Below are 23,188 nucleotides of genomic sequence, written 5' to 3'. Positions count from 1 at the left end.
GACCCTGCACCTGCATGAGAGACCTGAAGAAGTTCCAGGCTCCTGGCTTCAGATGGGTTCAGCTCCAGCTGTTGCATCGGCTTGGGGAATGAACCATCGGATGGAAGTTCTTCCTCTCTGTCTCTCCTCCTCTCTGTATACCTAACTTTGCAATAAAAATAAAAAGGATCTTAATAATAACTTCAGCAAGAACCAAAGGCCCTAACTACTACTTCTTTCCTTCCTGACTCTGCACACTGGCGCTCCAGGTAGGGGCTTAGCCCGGCACGTGCTCAAACTGACTGAGCTGCACGAGAATGTGAAGGTGATAAGTTGCGTTCTGTTACTTCGGTTCAAGGGAGGGAGGTGTTGTCTGTGCTTGGGATGTCCGCATGGCACACTGCAAACCTTGTTGTTCTGCTTCCGGTCCAGCTCCCTGCTAATGTCCCTGGGAAAGCAGCAACAGATGGCCCAAGTGCCTGCCTCCTGACACCATGTGGGAGAATACGGTCAGCTTCCTGGATCCCGGCTCTTGGTCGGACCCAGACAGAGGAGATCGAATGGTCTGTCTGCCTTAGAACTAGGCAAAACACTTGTTGCTGACTGTCTGCAGGAGTTGTATTGGTAACATCCTCAAACTGGAGACAACTTTGTAAGTCCATCAAAGTCAGACAACCAACAGTGTCAACGAAATGAAATGTTCGGAGCAATAAAAAGGGACCTGGAAGCACCAGCCAGCACTGGTCTCGGGGGCAGGCGTTCCAAATAGTGCCTTAAGCAGCTGTGCTCCAATGCTCACTCTGAATATGCATATTTAAAAGACTTCTTTATTTTGATTGGAAAGGCAGATTAGATTTATGGAGAGAAGGAGAGACAGAGTCCTTCACTCCCCAAAGGACCACAGTGCTGTAGCTGAGCCTATCTGAAGCAAAGAGCCAGGAGCCTCCCCAGGGTCTCCCACGTGGGTGCAGGGTCCCTAGACTTTGGGCCGTCCTCGACTGCTTTCCCAGGCCACAAGCAGGGAGCTGGATGGGAAGTGAAGGACTCGAATCACCATCATGAAGGGACCCCAGGCGGTGTCCTAGGTTGCTTCACCACAGCACCTTCTCCCCTTTTTACTATTCATCTCCATTTTCTTTCTTACTGTCCCGAGTTCTGGTAAAACGACGTCAATTCCACGGTTTATGAAATTCTAAGCGTCAAGGACACACCAACACGTTGTCTCTTTCTCCATCTGGTCCCTCCTCGGGCATCTAGCCTTCGGAGTTACTAGCAGGGACCAGGAGGCCTGAGCTGTGAACGAGACAACCCAGGGGCCTTATAGTTTTGAGGAAATAGAAACGATCTCGCCAGGTGGGATGGGGTGAGGTGAGGCTGGCGAGGAAGACAGGGCACCAGGAACCTGAGCCAAGGAACACACTTCGGGCGCTGTCACGTGACGCCCCTGGAGGCCTGGCGCTCCATCACTCCCAGGTCCCACCCACGGCGCCGTCTGGGGGCGTCCGTCCCCCCATGCTCCGCCCACTGCGCTGGCCTGGGGGCGTGGCCCAGCGTTCCGTCCATCCCATGTTCCGCCCAAGACACAGGACCTGGGGGTGTGGCGACGCCGGACCTGAGGGCGTGGCCTGGCGTCCGTCGCCCCCAGGCTCCGCCCTCGGGGCCCGGGGCTCTGGTTGGCTGCGGCCAGGTGGGTGTCGGGAGGAGGAGGCGGGGCAAGAGAGCGTCTGCACGTGACCCAGAGGGGCGGGGCCGAGCGCGGCGGAGCGCGCATGCCCGCGGTGAGGTTTCCGGCTGGGAGGCTTTGGCCGATCGCCCCGCGTCCCTTTTCGGGGGCCGCGGTGGCAGCCGAGGCGGTGGTGGCGGCTGGCTGTGTGGGGGGCCGGAGAGGAGGTCCGTAAGCCAACGCCATGTCGAGTCTGCACAAGAGCCGGTAAGGGGTCCCTGGTGCCCACCCCGCCAGACCGCTGCAGGCCAGGACGCCCCTCGTGCCCCGCAGAGCCGGGAATGCGGGGTCCCTGCCGCAGAAGGTCTCGGTGCCTACTTTGTAGCTCTAGTGTCCTCCGCTCTCCCCACTCCCGCCCCCGGACCCCGGGATCGCCCGCTCTGGGAGGAGGTGTCTTCCCTCGGTGCCCCGCCCCGCCAGCTTGTCTCCCCTTCCACACCCCTTGTCCACACACCCCCTCTTTCTGCAAAAGCCCCCTGGTCTTTCCTTACCCGAGGACCTGCCCCTCCAGGCGCCCGCTTCATCCTGCAGCCCTGGCTCAGTTTTGCTCACTTCCCAGTTCCCCGTAGGACTTTTAAAATTTTATTGTTATTATTATTTTTAACGTTTTGTCCTTGCCAGGGGGCGGGCCCTGCGATCTTGCCTTGGGGTTCATTTCTGAGTCTGGGGAGCTGGCAGGAGCTCGTGGCTGGCGGATCAGGTTCCTCCTGGTTCCTAGGGTTCGCAGAGTTCAGGTAGCGGGCGGTGCTGGGGGCTGGGCCAGCTTGCTGAGTTAGCGGGGTTGCTTGAAGAACACAGGTGTCTTTGCCACGGTTCTGGTTTTCTGGGCACAGAGAAGGAGGGGGAACTGTAGGCTTTTGGCTCCCCCGACCTGTTCCTCGCCTGAGCGTTGCCAGTATTTATTTGACTTACTTTGAGGGGCAGAGTGGCAGAGAGTGAGTTCTGGGCGACAGGCGCTCCAGTTCCCCAGGCCATGAGCTTCTGCCTGCCCTGGGACGTTCGCGGAAACTGGCGCCTTCCTGCTGGTGTGGGGCATGTGGGCAGCAGTTGGTGTGCAGAACCACAACGGCTGCCCTGCATTTTGTCATCTTCTGTCCGGAAGGAGAGGAAGAGACGGGCTGCGGCTGGGGTGGGGAGTGAGGGAGCGCGGGGTGCCTGCAGTGGGGTAGGGTGGCAAGGCTGCAGCTGCCCCATCCTCCCGCTATCCCCCCTCCAGGATTGCCGTTTTCCAGGATGTGCTAAAGGAGCCATCGATCGCCTTGGGAAAGCTGCGGGAGCTCAGCTTCAGTGGTGAGCTGTGGCTTGCTCCTCCTCCAGTGGGGCATGTGGGGAGGGTGGAGGGCACAGTGCCCCAGGCCACCCCTGCCTTTGGTGTGTGTGTTGTGGGGGAGGGGTTGGCTTGATTTGGGAGGCCCTTGCTGGGGTCTGTGGACATGGACGGTAAGCCTTGAGGCATCCGCCCCAGAGCCCTGGCCACTGTTAGCATTCTGAGGGTCACTGGGGAGACGCCTGGATGGGGGCTGGAGCGGTGAGGAGGTCTGGGGCAGGCCTTTCCTCGTTCTGCAGCCGCTTCCTCACTGCCAGCCCTTTGTGGGCTCAACGGCTGGGCCCACGGTGGACTTTGGTTCAGGATGACATTCTAGCTTTAGACACTGACTTAGCCACCCCACCGAGGCGGCTCAGCTGCTGGCGCAGCCTTTGGCCCCGCCCCGCCCCTGCCATTTGGCTGGCCAGGAGTCTTCCTGTGCGCCCCCAACCCTGTGCAGATCCAGGGCAGGGGGGTCACCAGAGAAGCCACAGGGACAGCTGCTGCAGGAGACTCTGTGACAGAGATCCTGACAGGTGTGTCTTTGGTCATTGAGGGCAGGTAATGAGTGATGGTCAGTTCGGGCTAGAGACTCTGTGTGCAAGGCCCTGGCCTAACAGATTCTAGAGACAGACTAATGCATATTATGAGTGAAATGGATACACCCTTTTTTGCATCCAAATAAACTGATTAGGGTGGGCTTGAGTGCCTTTGTTAAGACCCCTGCTTGCAACGCCCATGTGTGTTCTGCCCCGGAGTGCCTGGGTTAGTGATTCTGCTCTCATGCTGATGTGCTGATGTGCATTCCGGCAGGCCACCAGTGCTGACTCAGGTCCTTGGAGTCCTGCCACGCACGTGGAGCCTTGGATGGCATGTAGGGCTCCAGGCTCCAGCTTGGCCAGCCTCAGCTGCTGCACACACTGTGGGAGTGAACCAACAGATCACAAGAGCTCTCTCTCCCTGACTTTTGGGTCTCTTTCAAATAAATTTCAAGAAATAAAAATCATGTCTTTTAATTTTAAAAGCCCCCTGAGAATTTTTTGCCTGTGAGGTGAAGCCATGGGGTTGCCCTTCCCTCCCTGGGATTATAGAGAAATCCCAGCGCAGCTGCGTCTCGAAAGCACGCAGCCCTAAGCATGCATAGGTGGTTAGTTTTTACGTTTTTCTCTGTTTGAGAGAGAGAAACAGCCAGCTCCTACATTCACCAAAACACTCTAAATGGCCAGGGTTAGGTCAGGTCAAGGCCAGGACCCATTCCAGGTCTCTCACAGGGGTGGCAGAGCCACTTGTGGAGCTGGCACCTGCTGCCTCCTGGGCAGCTAGGCACTGCACTGTGGGCTGTGGACACACCTGTCCAGTGTCTCAGCCCCTGTACCACACGGCCCGCATCCCCCAGGCAGCTTGGTTTATGTATCTCAAATCCTTTCATGTCCAGCTCTGCGCTGGGAATAAACAGGTGCGGCTCTTGGCTTTCTGGGGCTTTCCCAGGAGCAGGCTGACGTCTGCTGGTGTCATTTTGTCTCGGCGTAGGAGCCAGGCAGGCAGCGTCCCGGGGCCATCACTGTGTATCCAGGGCTAGAAGGGCGGGTGCTTGGTCGAGGCTGATCTGAGGAGGAAACCTCTGGGATGAGCAGCTGTTGCCCTCGGATGAACTACCAGGACACTGGGCTTGCTGTGGGTACAGCCCGGGCCCTGGACGCAAACCTATTACTGAATTAGTATCCAGTCCAGAAGTTGTGCTGGCAGAAATTTTTTTTTAAAGATTTATCTATTATTTTTTTACTTGAAAGGCAGAGAGAGAGGGAAAGAGTTCTTTGATTTGCTGGTTCGCTCTCCAGATGGCCACAGTGGCTGGAACTGGACTAGTCCGAAGCCAGGAGCTTATTCCAAATCTCTCACGTGGGTACAGGCGCCCGGTGCTTGGGCCATCTTCTGCTGCTTTCCCAGATGCATTAGCAGGGAATTGTATCAGAAGTGGAGCAACCAGGACTTGAACCAGAGATCCATATGGAGGGACCAATGCTGTGGTGCAGTAGGTTAGACCCCCACCCAGAAGTACTTCCTGGGCCAGGCGTGATGGCTCAGTTAATCTACATCTTCACCTTGCACGCGCCAGGATTCATATGGGTGCTGGTTCAAGTCCCGGCAGCTCCACTTCCCATCCAGCTCCCTGCTTGTGGCCTGGGAAAGCAGTGGAGCCCCTGCCCCCAAATGGGAGACCTGGAAAAAGCCCCTGGCTCCTGGCTTTGGATCAACTCAGCTCATGCTATTGCAGCCAGCCATTGGGAGTGAACCAGCGGGTTGAAAATCTTTCTCACTCTGTCTCTCCCTCCTCTCTTTAGATCTGCCTTTACTATAAAATTAAATAAATCTTTTAAAAACAAACAAAAAAGTCCTTCTTGCCTGTGCTGCCTACAGCCTGGCTCTGAGGTGGTGGGCTGGGGGTTCTGAGACTGTGGTGTGGGCCGTGATCTCTGCTGCTGTGTTCACAGGCATTCCCTGTGAGGGTGGACTGCGGTGCCTGTGCTGGAAGGTGGGTGTGTTGGTAGGAGGGGGTCCCTGCATGGCGGCCCCGCCCCAGCCCCTTGCTCCCTTCCCGCACCTTGGCTGGCTTGTGTGAGGGTGCTTTTCGGGGACATTGCGGGTTTTTCTGGCTTCTCGGGGTTCCCTACAGGGTCCCCTTGGATATGGGACACTAGGTCATACTTCCTGGCCCGTCCCATGTGCTGGAGGTGGAGTCCCTTGCTTTGCCCAGAGCTGTGGGCTCGGGTGGTGGTAGCCCTTACCCCTCTGAGTGTGAGATTTTCCGGTCCCTTGGGAGGGAGCGTGGGAGGAGAGCCAAGGCCAGGGCAGGAGGAGGGCAGCAGTGGGTGAAGAAGTAGGCGGCTCTGCTAGGGCCTGCTCAGGGCTCTACCAGGCCGCCTAGCGCGGGCCTGCAGGGTGTGGTGGGGCAGGACCAGAGCCGCGTCCCCTACTCTGTGCAGATCCTCTTGAACTACCTGCCCTTGGAGAGAGCCTCGTGGGCTTCTATCCTGGCCAGGCAAAGGTAAGCGCCCCAACAGGATGGTCCTGGAGCCCTCCCTGCCCCATGGAGGTGGTGGGGCCCAGGTTGTCCTGGGCTTCCCCAGGGGAACTCAGGGAGTCACCCCTTCTCTCTTCTCCTGCAGGGAACTGTATGCTCAGTTCCTGAGGGAAATGATTATCCAGCCTGGCATTGCCAAGGCCAACATGGGCGTGTCCAGAGAGGACGTGACCTTTGAAGACCACGTGAGTAGGGGACAGAATGGGGAGGGACCAGAGCCTTGGAGCAAGCATGGTTCTGCTTCACCTCCAGCCTTCTTCTTTGCCTCCGTGCCAGAGGCTGGGGCTGACCGGAATCCGTGCCCTCTGGCCCTGCTGTGGTGCGTTGGGCTGCCGGAGCCCTGGAGATGCTATCGTGTGCTGACTTCTTCCCAGGCCTAGCCTCATGGGGAGCCCTGCGCCCAGCAGTGGCAAAGATGATGGCCACGACCAGGGAGTGCTCCCTCGGCAGCTTGTGCTGGGCACGTCAGGGGTGCCATCCATCTCAACCCTTGGCCTCCCCACAGCAAGGGGCCCAGGAAAGAGCTGGCAAGAGTGAGGATGAACTGCCACTCTGTGGTCCGCAGGAAGCTTCGTTCTGAGCTCCCTCCTGTCGTGGTGACTCAACACCTTTCTCCGGATGGGAGTGCTGATGCACTGTTAACTGATCCCCTTGCATTTGCAGGCCTGTAGAGCTCTGGCAGTGGGCCCTCCCAGTGCAGCACGGGCATTTGACCCAGAAGGCCTGCACAGGGCTCACGTCCTCTCCTAGTGGTCAAAGGTGGATTGGTGGTACTGTTGCCGTGAGGCCACCTTTTAGGCCTCGGGGCTGGACTCTCCCCAGGGTCCAGGTGGGCCCTTGCCAGAGCAGGTGCTTCTCTCTGCACAGCCGCTCAACCCCAGCCCCGATAGCCGGTGGAACACCTACTTCAAGGACAACAAGGTGCTGCTGCAGATTGACAAAGACGTCCGGTGAGCCACCCCAGGAGGGGCTGCCCTGGGTCCTCCTGCCCTCCGTGTCTGGTCCGTTCCCAGCCCAGGTTCATAAGGTGACGGCCTGTAGGCCTGGGGTGGGTTGTGCCCTGAGCAGTTGAGACCAGAGCCTGGAGCGAGAGGGGCCGGAGAGGGAGGTGAGTGGGGTCTGTGCCTACCCAGGCATCTCCCTTGTACGTCCAGGGTGTGTAGCTTCCTCGGGCCATCATCCCAGAAGTATTGAGCCCTGCTAGAGGCCAGGCTCCCACTGGAGGTGGAGCTGAGCAGGTGTGGTGCCCTCCTCAGCCTCGGGGGAGATGGCATGGCCAACACTCAGTCTGCCCAGCGTATCCTCTGGGCCCCAGCTTTCATGACCAGTGCCACTGGAGATGGACTCGGTGCTTCAGGGGTAGGGAGGTTGCCTGGGAGAACGAGGTCTGTGCCCATGGGGAGGAGATGGCCACGAGGCCTTCCAGGTGCCGGAGGCCGTGCAGGAGGCAGGTAACCTTGGAGTTGATCTGTGTGGGGCAGTGATAAAGTCACACATGTATTTAAAAAATAATAATAATGAGCTATAGTATTTTTAAAAAAGATTTATGTATTTATTGGCAAGTCAGAGATACAGAGAGGAGGAGAAACAGAGAGGAAGATCTGTCCAATGATTCACTCCCCAAGTGAGTGCAACAGCCGATGCTATGCTGATCTGAAGCCAGGATCCAGGAACTTCTTCTGGGTATCCCACACGGGTGCAGGGTCCCAAGGAATTGGGCCTTCCTCGACTGCCTTCCCAGGCCACAAGCAGGGAGGTGGATGGGAAGTGGAGCTACCGGGCTTAGAACCAGTGCCCATATGGGATCCCTGCGCGTTCAAGGCGAGGACTTTAGCTGCTAGGCCACGCCACCAGGCCCGAGCTATAGTGTTTTGCTACTTTTCTAAAGAGCAAAAACATGGGCTTCCCCAGTGTGTTGGACAAGGAGTCAGGCAGCCTGGCGGGTCTCTCTGTTGCTCTGCCTTTCAAATAGACATCTAAAGCAGAGATCCATGTCTTGGGCTTGGTGCTAGAGTGTGGAAGGTAAAGCTGCCATCTGCGTTGTTAGCATTCCCTGTGAATGCCAGTTCAAGTTCCAGCTGATCCATTTCCTGTCCAGCTCCCTGCCAATGGCCTGGTAAAAGCAGTGGAAGGTGGCCCACTGGCTTGGGAGACCTAGAGAAAGCTCCTGACCCTTGGCTTCCGTCTGGCTCAGCTCTGGCGGCTGTGGTCATCTGGGGAGTGAACCAGTGGCTGAAAGAGCTCTCTCCGTTAACTGTGTCTTTCAAATAGATAAATATTAATAAAAGAAGAAGAGCCACGTCTGGTGCTGGTGCTGGCGTGGGCCTGGGGAGATGAATGGGGTTTCAGTTGGTGTGCCCCACGCAGAGCTCCTGAGCACCTGCCACTGTGTGTGCTGCGTGCCAGCACGGAGCACGAGTATGTTCTGCACTTGGTGTGTTTCACAAACCTGCTGTCACTGCAGAGCCTGTGCCTTGGCTTGTTTTCCTCCGTTGGTGACATGTTGCTGTGTCCGTCATGCAGTGCTCCGGGGCAGAGCTCATGCTGTTGAGCCAGCCGGCGCTGTTGCTGTTCCTAGCCTGGGAAGCACCAACTCGGCGGGGGGTCCCTGGGGAAGACGCCCATTTTTTCAGGGGGAGCAGCATTGTGAGACCCTGAGGAATACACCCGTGTGTCCACCTGCCACTGCCACACGGTGGCTTACTTTTATGTGACAAACGGCTCACACCTGCTGTTCACTCCCAGATGCCCACCGCAGCCAGGACTGACCCAGACCAAAGCCAGGAGCCGAGGCAGGCTCTAACTAAGCTCTCTACTCCAGCTACCCCTGCTTGGCCTCAGGCACCAAACTGCTGGATGCTAGGCCAGATGTGTTTTTCTTTTTTTTTTACTGTAGTGCTTTTTAAATAAAATGTTGTGATTAAAAAAACAAAACAAAGAGACTCTGAGGCCAGGTGTGGTGGCCTAGCAGCTAAAGTCCTCACCCTGCACGTGCTGGAATCCCACATGGCGTTAGTTCATGTCTCAGCAGCCCTGCTTCTCATCCAGCTCCCTGTTTGTGGCTTGGGAAGGCAGTCGAGGACGGCCCAAAAGCCGAGGATGGCCCAAGGCCTTGGGACCCTGCATCTGCTCAGGAGACCTGAAGGGGGCTCCAGGCGCCTGGCTTCGGATCGGTGCAGCTCTGGCTGTTGTGGCCATTTGGGGAGTGAATCAACAGAAGGAAGATCTTGGTCTCCCATTCTCTGTATATGACTTTTAAATAAAAATAAAATCTTTTTTGAAAAAAAAGGATGCTCTGGAGGATGCTGGGGTTTTGGGCAGCAAAGCGGAGCCTCTCCCTGAGTCCTGGGATTCTCTGTCCCCACAGGAGGTTGTGCCCCGACATGTCCTTCTTCCAGAGTGCCACCGAGTACCCATGCCTCCTCATCCTGGACCCCCAGAATGAGTTTGAGACCCTTCGGAAGCGCGTGGAGCAGACAACACTAAAATCCCAAACAGTGGCACGGAATCGGAGTGGAGTGACAAACGTGAGAGGCAGCATGGGGACCGTGGGTGGCCCCTGGGTGGCCCTGCAAGCCCTCCCCTGCCTGGTGTGGCAGCTCCCCTAAGGGACCCACCTGCTGCTTCTGCCTGGAGATTGGGCCTGTGTTCTGATCACACGTGACCGTGTGGCTGAGCCATGCTGCCAGGCCCTCCTGGAGATGGCACTGAGAGAGCTGGGGTGGGGGTGTGGCACAGCAGGTGGACTCGCTGCTGGCCACACCATGTACCGTACTGATGTCCCTGTGTTCGAGCCCCTACCGACTTGGTTTTGATCCAGCGTCCTGCTGTAGCATCTCGGGAGGCAGCAAGTGTCACCCCAGTACTTGACCCCGCTTGGCCCCGCCTGACCCCACCTGGCTGTTTCAGCCATTTAGGGTGTGAAATTTAGAGCAGATTTCCGCCATCTGCCTTTCAAATGGATGAAAATAAGAAAACATTTTTAAAGACTTATTTTTTATTTGAAAGGCAGGTGTTTTTTTGTTGTTTTTTAAAAAGATTTATTTTATTTTTATTGGAAAGGTGGTTATACAGAGAGGAGAGACAGAGAGGAAGATCTTCCGTCCAATGATTCACTCCCCAAGTGAGCGCAACGGGCCGATACTATGCCAATCCAAAGCCAGGAGCCTCTTCCGGGTCTCCCACGCGGGTACAGGGTCCCAAAGCTTTGGGCTGTCCTCGACTGCTTTCCCAGGCCACAGGCAGGGAGCTGGATGGGAAGTGGGGCCGCCAGGATTAGAACCAGCGCCCATATGGGATCCCGGGCGTGCAAGGCGAGGACCTTAACCACTGCGCCATCGCGCCGGGCCCAAGGCAGGTGTTTTTAAAAAATATTTATTTATTTTGTGGGCCTGGCAGCGTGGCCTAGCGGCTAAAGTCTTCGCCTTGAACGCGCCGGGATCCCATGTGGTGCTGGTTCTAATACTGGCAGCCTCACTTCCTATCTAGCTCCCTGCTTGTGGCCTGGGAAAGCAGTCGAGGACGGCCCAATATTTTAGGACCCTGCACCCATGTGGGAGACCTGGAAGAAGTTCCTGGCTCCTGGCTTTGGATTGTCACAGCACCAGCCGTTGCAGCCACTTGGGGAGTGAATCATGGGACAGAAGATCTTTCTCTCTGTCTCTCCTCTTCTCTGTATATCTGATTTTGTAATAAAATAAATCTTTCAAAAGATAAAATAAAAAAATTTATTTATTTTTATTAGAAAGATTTATAGAGAGAAGGCAAATTTAGAAAGATCTTCTATTCTTTGGTTCACTCCTCAAGTGGCTACAGCAGCCAGAGCTGAGATGTTCAGGAGCCAGGAGCCTCCTCCGGGTCTCACCTAGATGCAGGGTCCCAAGGCTTTGGGCCACCTAGATTGCTTTCTCAGGCCACAGGCAGAGAGATGGATGGGAAGTGGAGTAGCCAGGACTGGAACTGGTGCCCATAAGGAATACCACTGCTTCCAGACAGGATTAACTTGCCATGGCACCATGCCACCCCCAAGAAACTTTTTTTTTTAGTTTTTATTTGTTTGTATTGCAAAGTCAGATATACAGAGAGGAAGAGAGACAGAGAGAAGGAGAGACAGAGAGGAAGATCTTCCATCCCATGATTCAATCCCTAAGTTACTGCAATGGCCGGAGCTGAGCCAATTCGAAGCCAGGAGCCAGGAGCCTCTTCCAGGTCTCCCACACAGGTGCAGGGTCCCAAGGCTTTGGGCCATCTTTGATTGCTTTCCCAGGCCACAAGCAGGGAGCTGGGTGAGAAGTGGAGCTGCAGGGATTAGAACCTATGCCCATATGGGATTCCAGCGTGTTCAGGGCAAGCACCCTTGCTGCTAGGCCATAGCTCTTGGCGCCCCCAATAAACATTTTTAAGAAATCAGCGGGCCAGTGCTGTGGCTTGTCCTGTCAACTGGACACTTGCGATAGCGACATCTCATGTTGTGGTTCTGGCTGTTCTGCTTCTAATCCAGCTTCCTGCTGCTGCGTGGCACATGATGCCCTAGTTCTTGGCCCCTGCCCCGCGTGGGGATCATGATGGAGTTGGCCTCTGCATGGAGGCTTTTTCTCTCTTTCTGACTGCCTTCCAATAAACAAACGAAACATTAGGAAAGAAAAGAAAGTAATGACAGATGTGAGGAAGTGTGCCAGGAGCGGTGCAGGTAGGCGTCGGAGAAGCCTCCCAGGAAGTGGGCTGGCCGAGCCCAGGGACTGAGGGTGAGCCTTCCAGGGGGTGGGCCCAGGAGCTCCAGGCGTGCAGCAGTAGGCATCCTGTGTGTTCAGGACCCAGGGTCTAGTGAGCACAGATGCAGGCAGGGAGGAGTGGGAAGCAGAGGTCAGGGGGAGGGGGCTGTGGTGGGCCTGTCCTGGGTGCTGAGCAGGGCAGGGACGGAAGTGTGGCAGCATTAGTGAGAGGGACACACGCAGAGGAGGCTATTCGGTGAGCTCCTGGAGTCCTCCAGGTGAGGGGCAGGGCTTGACTCCCCAAATGGCTGCAGCAGCCAGGGCCAGACTGGGCCGTGGGCAGGAGCTGGGCACTCCAGCCAGCTCTCCCACGTGGGTATCAGGGACCCAAGTGTTTGAGCTCTGGGAAGTCTGCCTCTTCCCAGCCCCTACATCCTTGGAAACCTGGGTCAGAAGGGCTGACCCTGGAATTTGAACCAGACCCTGTGTATGGGGTGCTGCTCGCAAGCAGCGATGAGCTGGCCAGATGCCCCAGGGCCGGGTCAGCCTTGGCCTTGCTCCTGCTGGGCGCTGTGCACAGAGCAGTTGTAGCTTGGCGTACTCTCAGCTTGTAGTGGCTGTGGATGTGCTTGTTATTTTGAGAGGTAGTCCACTGTTGCTGGTTCACTTCCCAGATCCCTGGCATTGCTGAGATGAGTGCGGCTGAAACCATGCGGTAAATGGTCTGCCTTGTGGGCGGTAGGTGTCCAGTGCCTTGGCCCATCACTGCTGCCCTGCTTGACTGGACCAGGGAACACGCCTGGCTGTTGAACCCAGGCCCGCTAATGGAGGCTATGGAAGACACCCCTGCCTTCTGTTTTTTTTGTTTGTTTGTTTTGTTTTGTTTTAACTCTTATTTATATTTGAGAGGGAAAACAATAGAGAAGGATGGAGAGAACTTTTGTCCATGGATTCATTCCCTAAATGGCTGCAACAGCCAGGGCTGGGCCAGGCTAGAGCCAGGAGTTCCATGTGGGTCTCGGATGGATGGTAGGGGCCCATGCGTGTGGGACGTCCTCCACTGATTGCCCAAGTGCGCTAGGAGGAATGCTGCTGGCATTGCAAGTGACCCTGTGTGTGCTGCTTTGTTGTGTAAGATTTGTTTATTTTGAAAGAGTTACGCAGCACCAGTGCTAGGCCAGGCTGAAGTCAGGAGCCAGGAGCCTCACCTGGAGCTCCCAGGTGAGTGGCAGGGTCTGGAGGAGCTGGCTTATTTCTGCTGCGTTCCCAGGCATTGGTCGGGAGCTAGATTGAAAATAGGGCAGCTGGGACATGAACTGGCCAATTATATGGGACGGTAGCTTCATGGGCTGTGGTTTTACCTGCAATGCTACAACTCTGACCTTGACCCTGTAGATTCTAAGCTGGTGCCAGGATCACAGCTCGCCCCTCTATGTGTTTACCAGGACATGACAGCATAACAAGGGGCATCCGTGGACAGCCAGGTACATTCTTCCTTGTGGGTGCGGCCGTGGCATTGGCCCGCCTTCCTCCAGAAAGTTCCTCCAGGGCATGTCCCCATCACTGTGTCACCTTGGAGGTGGCTGTCGTCCTAGCTTTTTGTCAGCTTAGCAAAGGGTAGATTTTGGCAAGTGGCCGTGGTTTGGATTTCCCTGCCCGATTCCTCACAGTGTGCTGGGCGTGCTCCCCCGGACCTGGAGTGACCCCTCTGGCTGGGACATGTCTCCTCAGATGAGCTCCCCTCACAAGAACTCTGGCTCCTCGACCCTGAACAAGTACGAGGTGCCGCCCAGCGGCTGCGAGGCACACTGGGAGGTGGTGGAGCGGATCCTGTTCATCTACGCCAAGCTCAACCCTGGCATCGCCTATGTGCAGGGCATGAACGAGATCGTGGGGCCGCTCTACTACACCTTCGCCACCGACCCTAACAGCGAGTGGAAAGGTAAGAGGCTCACAGCCACCTGCAGCCTCAGCGGGACCTCCAGACCTGGAGCAGCACAAGCCGGGCTGTGCCCCATGGGGCGGCTTCCTACCCCCGGCCCACACGCCCTGTCAGATAACAGGTCAGCCTGGGTTAGCTGTGGTGTCCGTTTTGGCGCTGACCACCTAGAGCGCTGGCTCTGTTAATTTCTGGATAGTGTCACATCACCTGGGGCAGAGCCGAGAGGGATGTACAGGAAGCCATGTGAGAATATTGACACCATAATTTGAAAATGGCATCCAGCAAGCGTGGCACACGTTGCCTGCACAGGGGACAGTGTGAGGAGCAGATATGAGAGGATATTGCCCGGGACCTTCCTGTGGCTAGAGACTGGGCAAGGGCAGGGGAGGGCCGGGCCTCGTCTTGGCAGCTGGCTGACTGTCCAGAGCTCAAAAGTAGAAAGGGTCTGAGTGAGAGACGGGACTCGAGCATGTGCTGTGTCTGTGTGCCCTCCCCGCCCCTCTCTGCCATCGCTAGAGCACGCCGAGGCCGACACCTTCTTCTGCTTCTCCAACCTCATGGCCGAGATCCAGGACAACTTCATCAAGAGCCTGGATGACTCGCAGTGCGGCATCACCTATAAGATGGAGAAGGTGTACTCGACGCTGAAGGAGAAGGACCTGGAGCTCTACCTAAAGCTGGTGAGGCCCTGGCCACCACTGCTGCTGCTTCGGGCTGTTGTCCTATGTGCCAGGAGACACCAGCCCAAGTGCTGAGGCAGGCCTGGAGGGCCAGGCAGCTGAAGAGAGGGCACAGGGAGGTGAGAGCAGTGCCCATTGTATGCCAGGCTTGATGTGCGGAACACTTAGCAGACATCAAGTGAGTTAAGCCTGTTTATAGTCTGACAAAATGCAATTAATCTTATTTATTTTTAAAGGTTTTTTTTTTAACTGGGAAATGAGATTTACAGAGAGGAGAGTGCTCGTTTTAGCAGTACATACACTAAAGAGAGAAACAGACAGAGACAGATCTTTGTCCGCTGGTTCACTCCCCAGGTGACCTCAATGGCCAGAGCTGCACTGATCCAAAGCCAGGAGCCAGGAGCTTCTTCTGGGTCTCCCCACAGGTGCAGGGTCCCAAGGCTTTGGGCTGCTTTCCCAGACCACAAGCAGGGAGCTGGATGGGAAGTGAGGCAGCTGGGACTTGAACCAGCACCCATATGGGATCCTGGCACTTGAAGGAAGAGAATTAGCATGTTGAAGCATTGCGCCAAGTCCAGTTAATTTTGTTTTTCACTTAAGGGGCAAATACAGAGGGAGCTAGTGGCAAGCCTCGTGGTACAGTGGGTTAAGCTGCCACTTAACCCACTTAATGTGGGAATGCCCACAGCCACATTGGAGCACTTGTTTTCAAGTCCTGGCTTCTCTGTCCAGTGTCCTGCTTTCCGGCTGCAGTCCTTGGCCCCCAGCACCTGTCAGGGGAACCTGGTAGAGTTCTGGGCTCCTGGCTGCAGCCTGGCCCAGTCTCAGCTGTGGCAGGAGTAAACCAGTGGAAGGAAGTATGGCTTCCTCTCTGTGCTATTCTGCCATTTAAGTAGAAGAAAAAGCGATTAAGCATTTAAAAAGAAATAGAGGTAACTTTGAGAATGATTTGGTGCCAGTTCCTGGGTATTTCAGAACACACTTCTGGGCCCAGTGAGATAGTGTAGCGGTTAAAGTCCTTGCTTTGAACATACCGGGATCCCATATGGGCACTGGTTCTGGTCCTGGCAGCTCAGCTTCCCATCCAGCTCCCTGCTTGTGGCCTGGGAAAGCAGTCGAGGACAGTCCAAAGCTTTGGGACCCTGCACCTGCATGGGAGACTTGAAGAAGCCTCTGGCTTTGGATTGGCTCAGCTCTGGCCATTGCGATCACTTGGGGAGTGAATCATGGGACGGAAGATCTTCTTCCTTTCTGTATATCTACCTTTCCAATAAAAATAAATAAATCTTTAAAAAAACAAACACTTCTGTGAGCAGGCATGCGAGTCGGGGCGTGGCACAGTATTTCAAGACGCTGTTCGTGGTGCCAGTCTTGTATTCTGGTGTCTGGGTTCAGGCACAGCTCTGCTTCTGATCCAGCTTCCTGCTGCTGCACACCCTAGAGCTTTTCCAGTTAAAATATTCCCGGGCTCACCAGAAGAGTCCTGCCTGCTGCTAGTCATTACTTGGTGGGGGCCAAGTAAGGTGACACGTGGAACACGCCCAACGCAGGACCAGGCTTGGCGTGTCTGCTGAGAGCCCCGGCCCCCGGTACAAAGCCTGCAGTGGTTTGTATGTTAACCAGAAGCAGGGAGAAAAAGAGCTTCATCCACTGCCCGACAGTCTCAGATGGGCCCTCCTGGGACTGACACGGGGGGCCAGGAATTCAGCCCTAGGTTCCTAGGTGGGGTTCTCCCAGAGAGAGGGAGAGGGAGGAAGGGACAGACCTTCTGTCTGCTGGTCACTCCTCAGATGGCTGCAGCAGCTGGGCGCGCCCTCCAGAGAAGAGGCCCAAGGCCTCGGCTGCCCTCCACTGCTTCCCAAGTGCATTAGCAGGGAGCCGGGTTAGTCTGGTGCCCGTGTACGTTGCTGGCATCACAGTTTAAGCCGTGATGCCCTGAGGCCAGCTCTCACCCCATGTGATGGTTGAGACGATGTCCTGTCATTTCTAAATTCAAGAGCATGTAGAAAAGTCGTTTGGAGCTTCTGTCATAGCTGCCCCTCAAGGTCGCCTCGGGCTGGGCTGGGCTGGGCTGGGCAGCACATCCGGCAGGCGGTCAGCTCGCTCCCTCCCTCCCCAGCAAGAGCAGAACATCAAGCCGCAGTTCTTCGCCTTCCGCTGGCTCACGCTGCTGCTGTCCCAGGAGTTCCTGCTGCCCGACGTCATCCGGCTCTGGGACTCGCTCTTCGCCGACGACCGCCGCTTTGACTTCCTGCTGCTCGTCTGCTGTGCCATGCTCATGTGAGCACATCGCAGTGACATCCCGTGGGCTACGCGGGAAGGGCCCACACGAGGCTGCTGGTCCTGCTACACTCTGGGGAGGAGCCCTGCTGGCTGTGGGGGTGTGGGAGGAGCCCTGCTGGCTGTGGGGTGCAGGAAGGGCCCACACGTGGCTGCTTGTCTTCCTTAGACTGATCCGGGAGCAGCTGCTAGAAGGGGACTTCATCGTCAACATGCGGCTGCTGCAGGTATTGGAGCTGGACGGGCACGCGTGCTCTTAGAAGCCCCTGGTGGCCATGATGGGCTGGGCTCAGTCGCCCGGCTCTGCCTCTCACCTTGGGGTCATGTGGCCTGCTGTGTGTGCCTTGGCCTCAGCTGTCAGTGCCGGGAGGTGAGGAGGCTCTTGGGCTTTAGGAATGGCTGTGAGGCCCTGGGCTGGTGCTGTGGTGTTAGTGACACATGGGGCTTAGGTGGGATGTGTGGGGCATCTGGCGTTTTGTGGGCCTGTGAGGCCCAGGCTGGCCTGGGTACAGGTCCTGTGGGTGGGTGGGTGTGGGCGTGGTGACAGGGAGTTGGCTTCAGTGGCCCATTCGTGGCTTCTCCTCCTCTCAGGACTACCCTGTCAGTGACGTCTCCCAGATCATACAGAAAGCTAAGGAGCTCCAGGACTCGCAGTAACAGGCTGTAAGAGGTCCAGGCGTGGGAGAGAAGCCACCTGCCCCGTGCCCCAGCTTGTGGGATTCACAGAAGCCACCTGCCCTGTGCCCCTACTTGTGGGGCAGCTTCCAGGGAAGGGCTGCTTGGACTTCAAGGCCTGGCCCCCATCCCAGGCTGCTCCTGCTGTGGGGCGCTGGGCCCACCCCTGCTCGTCAGTGCCAGGACCTGCGCCCAAGCCACTGCGCCAGCTGCAGCAGTGACCCTGGCTGCTGGGGCAGGTGGGGACCCATATGGGAGCCTCGGGAAGCTGGCAGGGCCCCTGCGCCAGCTCTCCTGTTTCCCGCTCCTCTCCTTGTCCTGGTCTCCTGGGCGCTGGATGGAGCAGGTGCTCGGCACATGGGGCCTGGTGCTGAGGCTGTCCCACCAGGAAAGTGACCGTGGAGTAGGGTGTTTGGCGGCCACCAGGCCCTCCTCGCATCTCCGCCGCTCCCTTCGAGCCCGTGTCTGATCTAGTGTTGGTGGGTGGCCACAGGTCGCTCGTCCCCAGTTCTCCGCCTCTCCCCGCGGGTGAGGGGGTCAGCAGGTCCGAGACACACAGGCACACAGTCTCCCTCTGCCCTTTCTCCTGGGGTGCCTTATTCTGAGTTTGCTCTCCACTGCCCTGGACCAAGGAGACAGAAAGGACCGTGGCTCAGCAAGGCCCCACCCTGTCGCCTTGCACCAGCCAGGGAGGTCCGGAGCCCAGTCCCCAGGACCAGCCCACGGCTGCTGAGAAATGGCAGCCGTAGGTGTGCTGAGCCTGTTGTCCCGGGGTTCAGGAGGAGATGTGGGGGTCCCCGCCCCAGGAAGAGTACCTAGTGGTAACTGCCAGGTTGGCACCACCTGCTCCACCAAAGCTGCCCAGCCTTCGGCCTGGCAAGTCTGCACCCCCAGAGCCCATGCCCCACTCAGAGGGTAGAGAGGAGCACTTGCCCTTCTCTGGTCACGTGCTTGGGCGTCGCAGGGTTTGGGCGATTGCCTGGGGCAGAGCATCTCAGGCAGGAGTTGCACTTGCTGCTGGAGAGAACAGGTGTCGAGTCCAGAAGGCTGTGTAACAGGGTGGCAGGCAGGAGCCAAGGAGCCAGGCCCTGCAGCCCTCCTGCCCCTCATGCCTTCCTCTGCTTGGCACAGCCCCACTAGGGACCCACCTGCCTCCTTTCCCAGGCTCTCCCCGCTTTGACAGTGTGAGTGCTGAAGGGCTAAATTTCCCAAAATCAGCATCTTCTCCCCTTGCCCCTGGATCTCACGGGTTTTCCAGTGGGACCTGGTGGGAGGTTCTGAGCATGTGGGACCAGAGACCTGGTTCCCTCGCCACCATCCAGGAGCCCTGGGGCAGCCAGTCACACACGCGTCCTGCCAGCCTGGGCCCCTTCTACCCAGGATCTGCCGGCAGCCTGAAGCTCGGGCCATGCTTGGGGTCCGGCAGACACTGCCTGGGACACAAGATGCATTCCCTTTGCCTGACCCCATCCTCCTGCCTGGGACCATGCTACTTGAATCACTACGTTTGATTGGCCCAGCGGCAGAGCTGGCTCCAGGCTTGCTCCTTTGCCTCGAGAGCCAGCGGCCGTGTCTGGGTAAGGCTGGCAGCTGCCAGGGCAGGGAACATGCCCTGGCCCTCCCGTGGAGCCTGAGTGCCTGAGGCTGCCCGCTCACAGGCCGGGCTGTGTGCACACAGCAGGCCTCACTGCAGAGGGCCTGCGGGTCTGCTTGGTCGGTCATTGTCTCGTCCCCTCAATCAATGCTGTTGACGAGTTGTCTGTAATAAATCATGTGTTCTTTGCAAAAGGTGTTGCTGCCATGATGGGTTAGGGCAGTCTTACAGAATGATCCGGGGACAAGGCGAGGAAACCCTGAGCCCCTGGGCCGGCAGACGGGGTGAGGGGTGTGTGCTGGGAAGGCAGGACTGCAGCCGTGACTAAGGAGCAGATGCTGTGTTCAGGGTCCTGGGCCAGCACGCAGATGCTCAGAAAAACACCAGGTAAGGTCCGGCATCCTTTCATGGTAACGTCTTTTTTGTTTATTTATTAAGTTGGAAATTTGGATGTACGGAGAGGAGGAGAGACAGGAAGATTCTACCCGCTGATTCACTCCCCAGGTGGCCACAATGGCCAGAACTGTGCTGAACTGAAGCCAGGAACCAGGAACTTCTTCCAGGTTTCCCACACGGGTGCAGAGTCCCAAGGCTTTGGGCCATCTTTGCTTTCCCAGGCCACTAGCAAGGAGCTAGATGGGAAGTGGGCTTTCTGACGCCCATGTGGGATCTTGGCACATGCATGGAGAAGACTATTCACTAGGCTACTGCACTGGGCCCTCATGGTAGAATTCTAAACAAATCGGGCAAAGAATGAACTTAACACCAAGAGCCCTTACCTGAGACTCCTATGGCTGATGAGTGTGTGAGAAGCTAAATGCCTCTCTAAAATCGGGAAGCAGGTGAGGCAGCCTTGCAGTGAGCCTAGTGCTGGGAGTCGAGAAGGCTCCCACAGAGGAAGACGTGGCATCATGCCAGCAGCACGATCTCAAGTGGGGCCAGCTCGGTCACCTCCATCCAAATCACCTCTGGAAGATGCAAAGCCACACACAGTGGTGTTTTGGTACAAGACCAGCTGTTGAAAAGCCTAAGCTGCAAATAAGCACTCCAGGATACACTGAATGCTGGAAACTAAACTGGGTGAAGCTGAAGGTATAAGGCAGTTGGGCCAGGCACGCTAGCCTAGCAGCTTAAGTCCTCACCTTGCATGTGCCAGGATCCTATGTGGGTGCCAGATCATATCTCAGTGACCCCACTTCCCATCCAGCTCCCTGCTTGTGGCCTGGGAAAGCAGTCGGGGACGGCCCAAAGCCTTGGGACCCTGCACTCACATGGAGAACCGGGAAGAGGCCCTGGCTCCTGGCTTCAGATCATTTCGGCTCCAGCCGTTGTGGCCACCTGGGAAGTGCATCAACAGATGGAAAATCCTCCTCTTTGTTTCTCCTCCTCTCTGTATATCTGACTTTTCCAAGGAAAATAAGAAAGTGGAAATATCCCCTATGTTCATGGCTTCCAGATTTACTTATCTTTTGGGTCCAACACAATGGCTCAGTTGGCCAATCTTCATGTTCCAAGCACTGGCATCCCATAAGGGGACAGGTTCAAGTCCTGGCTGTTCCACTTCCATCTCCCTGCTTGTGGCCTGGGAAGGGGTAGAGGGACTTGCACTTGCACAGGAGACCTAGATGAGGCTGTTGCCTTCAGATCGCCTCAGCTCCAGCCGGTGTGTCCATTTGGGGAATGAAGCAGCTGATGGGAGAACTTTTTGTTTCTCCTCTGTCAATCTGCCTTTCCAATAAAAATAAGCCTGGAAACTTTTTTTAGATTACAAAATCAGATTTACACAGAGTGAGCCTGAAGTTCCTGGGTTCAGCCTAGCGCAGCCCCAGCTGTTAGGAGGCAATTACAGGCCTCTCTCCCTCTCTGAAGTCTGTCTTTCAAATCAATAAGCTACATTATTTTTACTGACAGAACTGGAGCCCATGTGGGACGCCAGCATCACAAGTGGTGGCTTTACCCACTGTGCTACAACATTGACACCATCAAATAAAAACAATTCTACATTGGGAGCGTTTTCTTGATGAGCAGCGAGGTGACTGTGCCGGCTGGAGGAAGCTGGAGTTGAGCGCTGCGACAGGCTGAGACACGCACCCTGTCACGGGGAACTGGTGGGGACGCAGACAACAAGCCAATAAACCATTAGCCAAGTTCTTTCTCCTGCGAAACATGGGTATCTCCCATTTTCTGTGAACTTTTGAAGTACCTCACATTGCGGACCTGTGAGACGGCATCGTAAGGAAGCACTGGTGTTAAAACAGCCAGGACGGCGGGCAGAGCCCAGGACAAATGCCTGAACACAGCAGGAGACAAAGGATCAGGGGAAGCTGCCGTCCACACGCAGCAGCATGAAGCTGGACCCTCTGCTCGTCACGTTTAAACAGGTCAAGTCCGAATGAACACTGAAGCCCCCGCGGTGCAGGGACACCAGGGAGAGGCTCACAGCTGCGGTCAGTGACAGCATCACACGACCCCAGGAGCTCGTCCACAGCCAAGCCAAGCGACACCAGGAGAGGCGGTGTGCAAACCAAGTCCACTTGCGTGCCGCTGGGCCGCGCTCAGGAAGTTCCGTAGGATTAGAGATCCCGCTGACGTGGCATGTGTCCGTCAGAACGCCTGCTGGCCCAGCCTGGCTCCCGACTCGAGCATGCTCAGCGGGGGGATGGGTGCCCTGCTCCGGCTGCAAGTCCTCCAGGGGCGTGACCCACAAGACGGGCTCCATTTGGCGGCCTTGGCAAAAAAAAAAAAAAGTAACATATCTGTCAGAATGGTGATGATCAAGAAGACAAGTACGGGGCCTGGCGCAGTGGCCTAGCAGCTAAAGTCGTCAGGATCCCATAGGGGCGCCGGTTCTAATCCTGGCAGCTCCGCTTCCCATCCAGCTCCCTGCTCGTGGCCTGGGAAAGCAGTCGAGGACAGCCCAAAGCCTTGGGTCCCTGCACCTGTGTGGGAGACCTGGAAGAAGCTCCTGGCTCCTGGCTTTGGATTGGCTCAGCTCTAGCTGTTGCAGTCACTTGGGGAGTGAATCATCAGATGGAAGATCTTCCTCTCTGTCTCTCCTTCTCTCTGTATATCTGACTTTACAATAAAAATAAAATAATCTTAAAAAAAAAAAGAAGTAGAGGTGAGGACGAGAAAAGGGAGCCAAGCCGGTGGGTGTCTGTGACCCAGCTCCCCCCTCTGGCACGGGGGGACCAAGGATGATGAGAGCCAGCAGGGGGAGGACGAGCTGATCCTGAGCGCTAGCACAGTGTCCCCAGATAATAACACGGTTCACGCCCCACCTGCCAGAGAACCCCCCACACAGCTACACTCATTACTGCGAGGTAATCATGCCGTGTGGCACCCATTATCAAAACATCACGTGGAACCCACAACAATTACAACTTGCCCATTAGTAATTAAACACTGAAAAGTTACCAACACAAGCCACCCTTTCCCCTCAGCTGGACAACAGTGACATCAGCGTTCACACGTGGGAACTGGGGGGCTGCTGCCCTGCTGAGGTAGCTTCTGTCTACGGCACCGGCGTCCCATATGAGCGTTGGTTCGAGTCCTGGCTGCTCCAGTTCCGACTCAGCTCCCTGCTTGTGGCTTAGGAAAGCAGTAAGAGGATGACCCAAAGCCTTGGAACTCTGCACCCGCACGGAGACCAGGAAGAGGCTCCTGACTTCTCACCAGCCTCTATGTCCGTTTGGTGAGTGAACCAGTAAATGGGAGATTGTCTCTCCCTAATTCTGCCTTTCAGAAAAATAACAAATAAAATCTTCAGAAGAAAACAAGTGATCTGTATCCCACGGCCGAGGGCTTCCCGCCTGTTGGCGTCAGCATGGCTGGGAACGAACTTCCCAGGTGGCCGCGACCGTCCAGCCACGGTCTCATCCGCCCGGGGCCGCTGCTCGCCAGCCCAGGGGAGATGCTGACCTAACGGGAGGGAGGACGGACACCGACGGGCGCCCAGCTCGCGTCCTGCCAGGCCTGCACGGCCGGACGGGCGGAGCGCCTCCGGCGCAGGCGCAGAGCAGGCCGGGCGCCTCCCGCGCCCCGGAGCTGGGGGTGCAGCCCCGCCGGCCACCAAGGCCACCAATGACGAGCTGAGGCGGCGGGGCCTCGTGCCTGCGCCCGCCCCTTAAAGGGGGCAAAGCAAGGGCGCCGGTGCGCTCCCGCGGTCCGCTCCCGCGCAGGCTGGGAACGCGCCCTCGCCCGCCAGTTCTGCCCC

General features: G+C 56.8%; 1 protein-coding gene across 2 annotated transcripts; it reads left to right on the top strand.

Moving 5' to 3' along the window:
- Positions 1–1,763: 1,763 nt before the first annotated feature.
- TBC1D13 (TBC1 domain family member 13) lies at positions 1,764–17,479 on the top strand. 2 transcript variants are annotated; one of them, XM_040962818.1, is made up of 12 exons: positions 1,764–1,909; positions 2,919–2,992; positions 5,501–5,541; positions 5,993–6,054; positions 6,176–6,275; positions 6,958–7,040; positions 9,458–9,617; positions 13,533–13,743; positions 14,260–14,423; positions 16,543–16,703; positions 16,873–16,930; positions 17,295–17,479. In XM_040962818.1, exons 1-12 carry the CDS (start codon positions 1,887–1,889, stop codon positions 17,358–17,360), a joined length of 1,203 nt encoding a protein of 400 aa, XP_040818752.1. In that variant the 5' UTR covers positions 1,764–1,886; the 3' UTR covers positions 17,361–17,479. The 2 variants fall into 2 exon arrangements, with proteins under 2 accessions (XP_040818752.1, XP_040818753.1); XM_040962819.1 differs by lacking the exons at positions 13,533–13,743; positions 14,260–14,423.
- The last annotated feature ends 5,709 nt before the right edge of the window (positions 17,480–23,188 follow it).

The sequence above is a fragment of the Ochotona curzoniae genome, unplaced genomic scaffold, assembly GCF_017591425.1.
Source record: "Ochotona curzoniae isolate NIBS_2020 unplaced genomic scaffold, NIBS_Ocur_1.0 scaffold_3208, whole genome shotgun sequence".
Taxonomy (NCBI): Eukaryota; Metazoa; Chordata; class Mammalia; order Lagomorpha; family Ochotonidae; genus Ochotona; species Ochotona curzoniae.
The sequence above is the reverse complement of the archived record's forward strand: the minus strand, read 5'-3'. Positions and strand labels throughout refer to the sequence as shown.

Excerpts from the sequence above, each read along its gene's own strand:
- TBC1D13 (XM_040962818.1), top strand. The coding sequence starts at position 1,887 with ATGTCGAGTCTGCACAAGAGCCG. Across the intron at positions 6,276-6,957 it reads ACGTGACCTTTGAAGACCAC|CCGCTCAACCCCAGCCCCGA; the intron begins GTGAGTAGGGGA and ends CTCTCTGCACAG. Across the intron at positions 7,041-9,457 it reads CAGATTGACAAAGACGTCCG|GAGGTTGTGCCCCGACATGT; the intron begins GTGAGCCACCCC and ends CTGTCCCCACAG.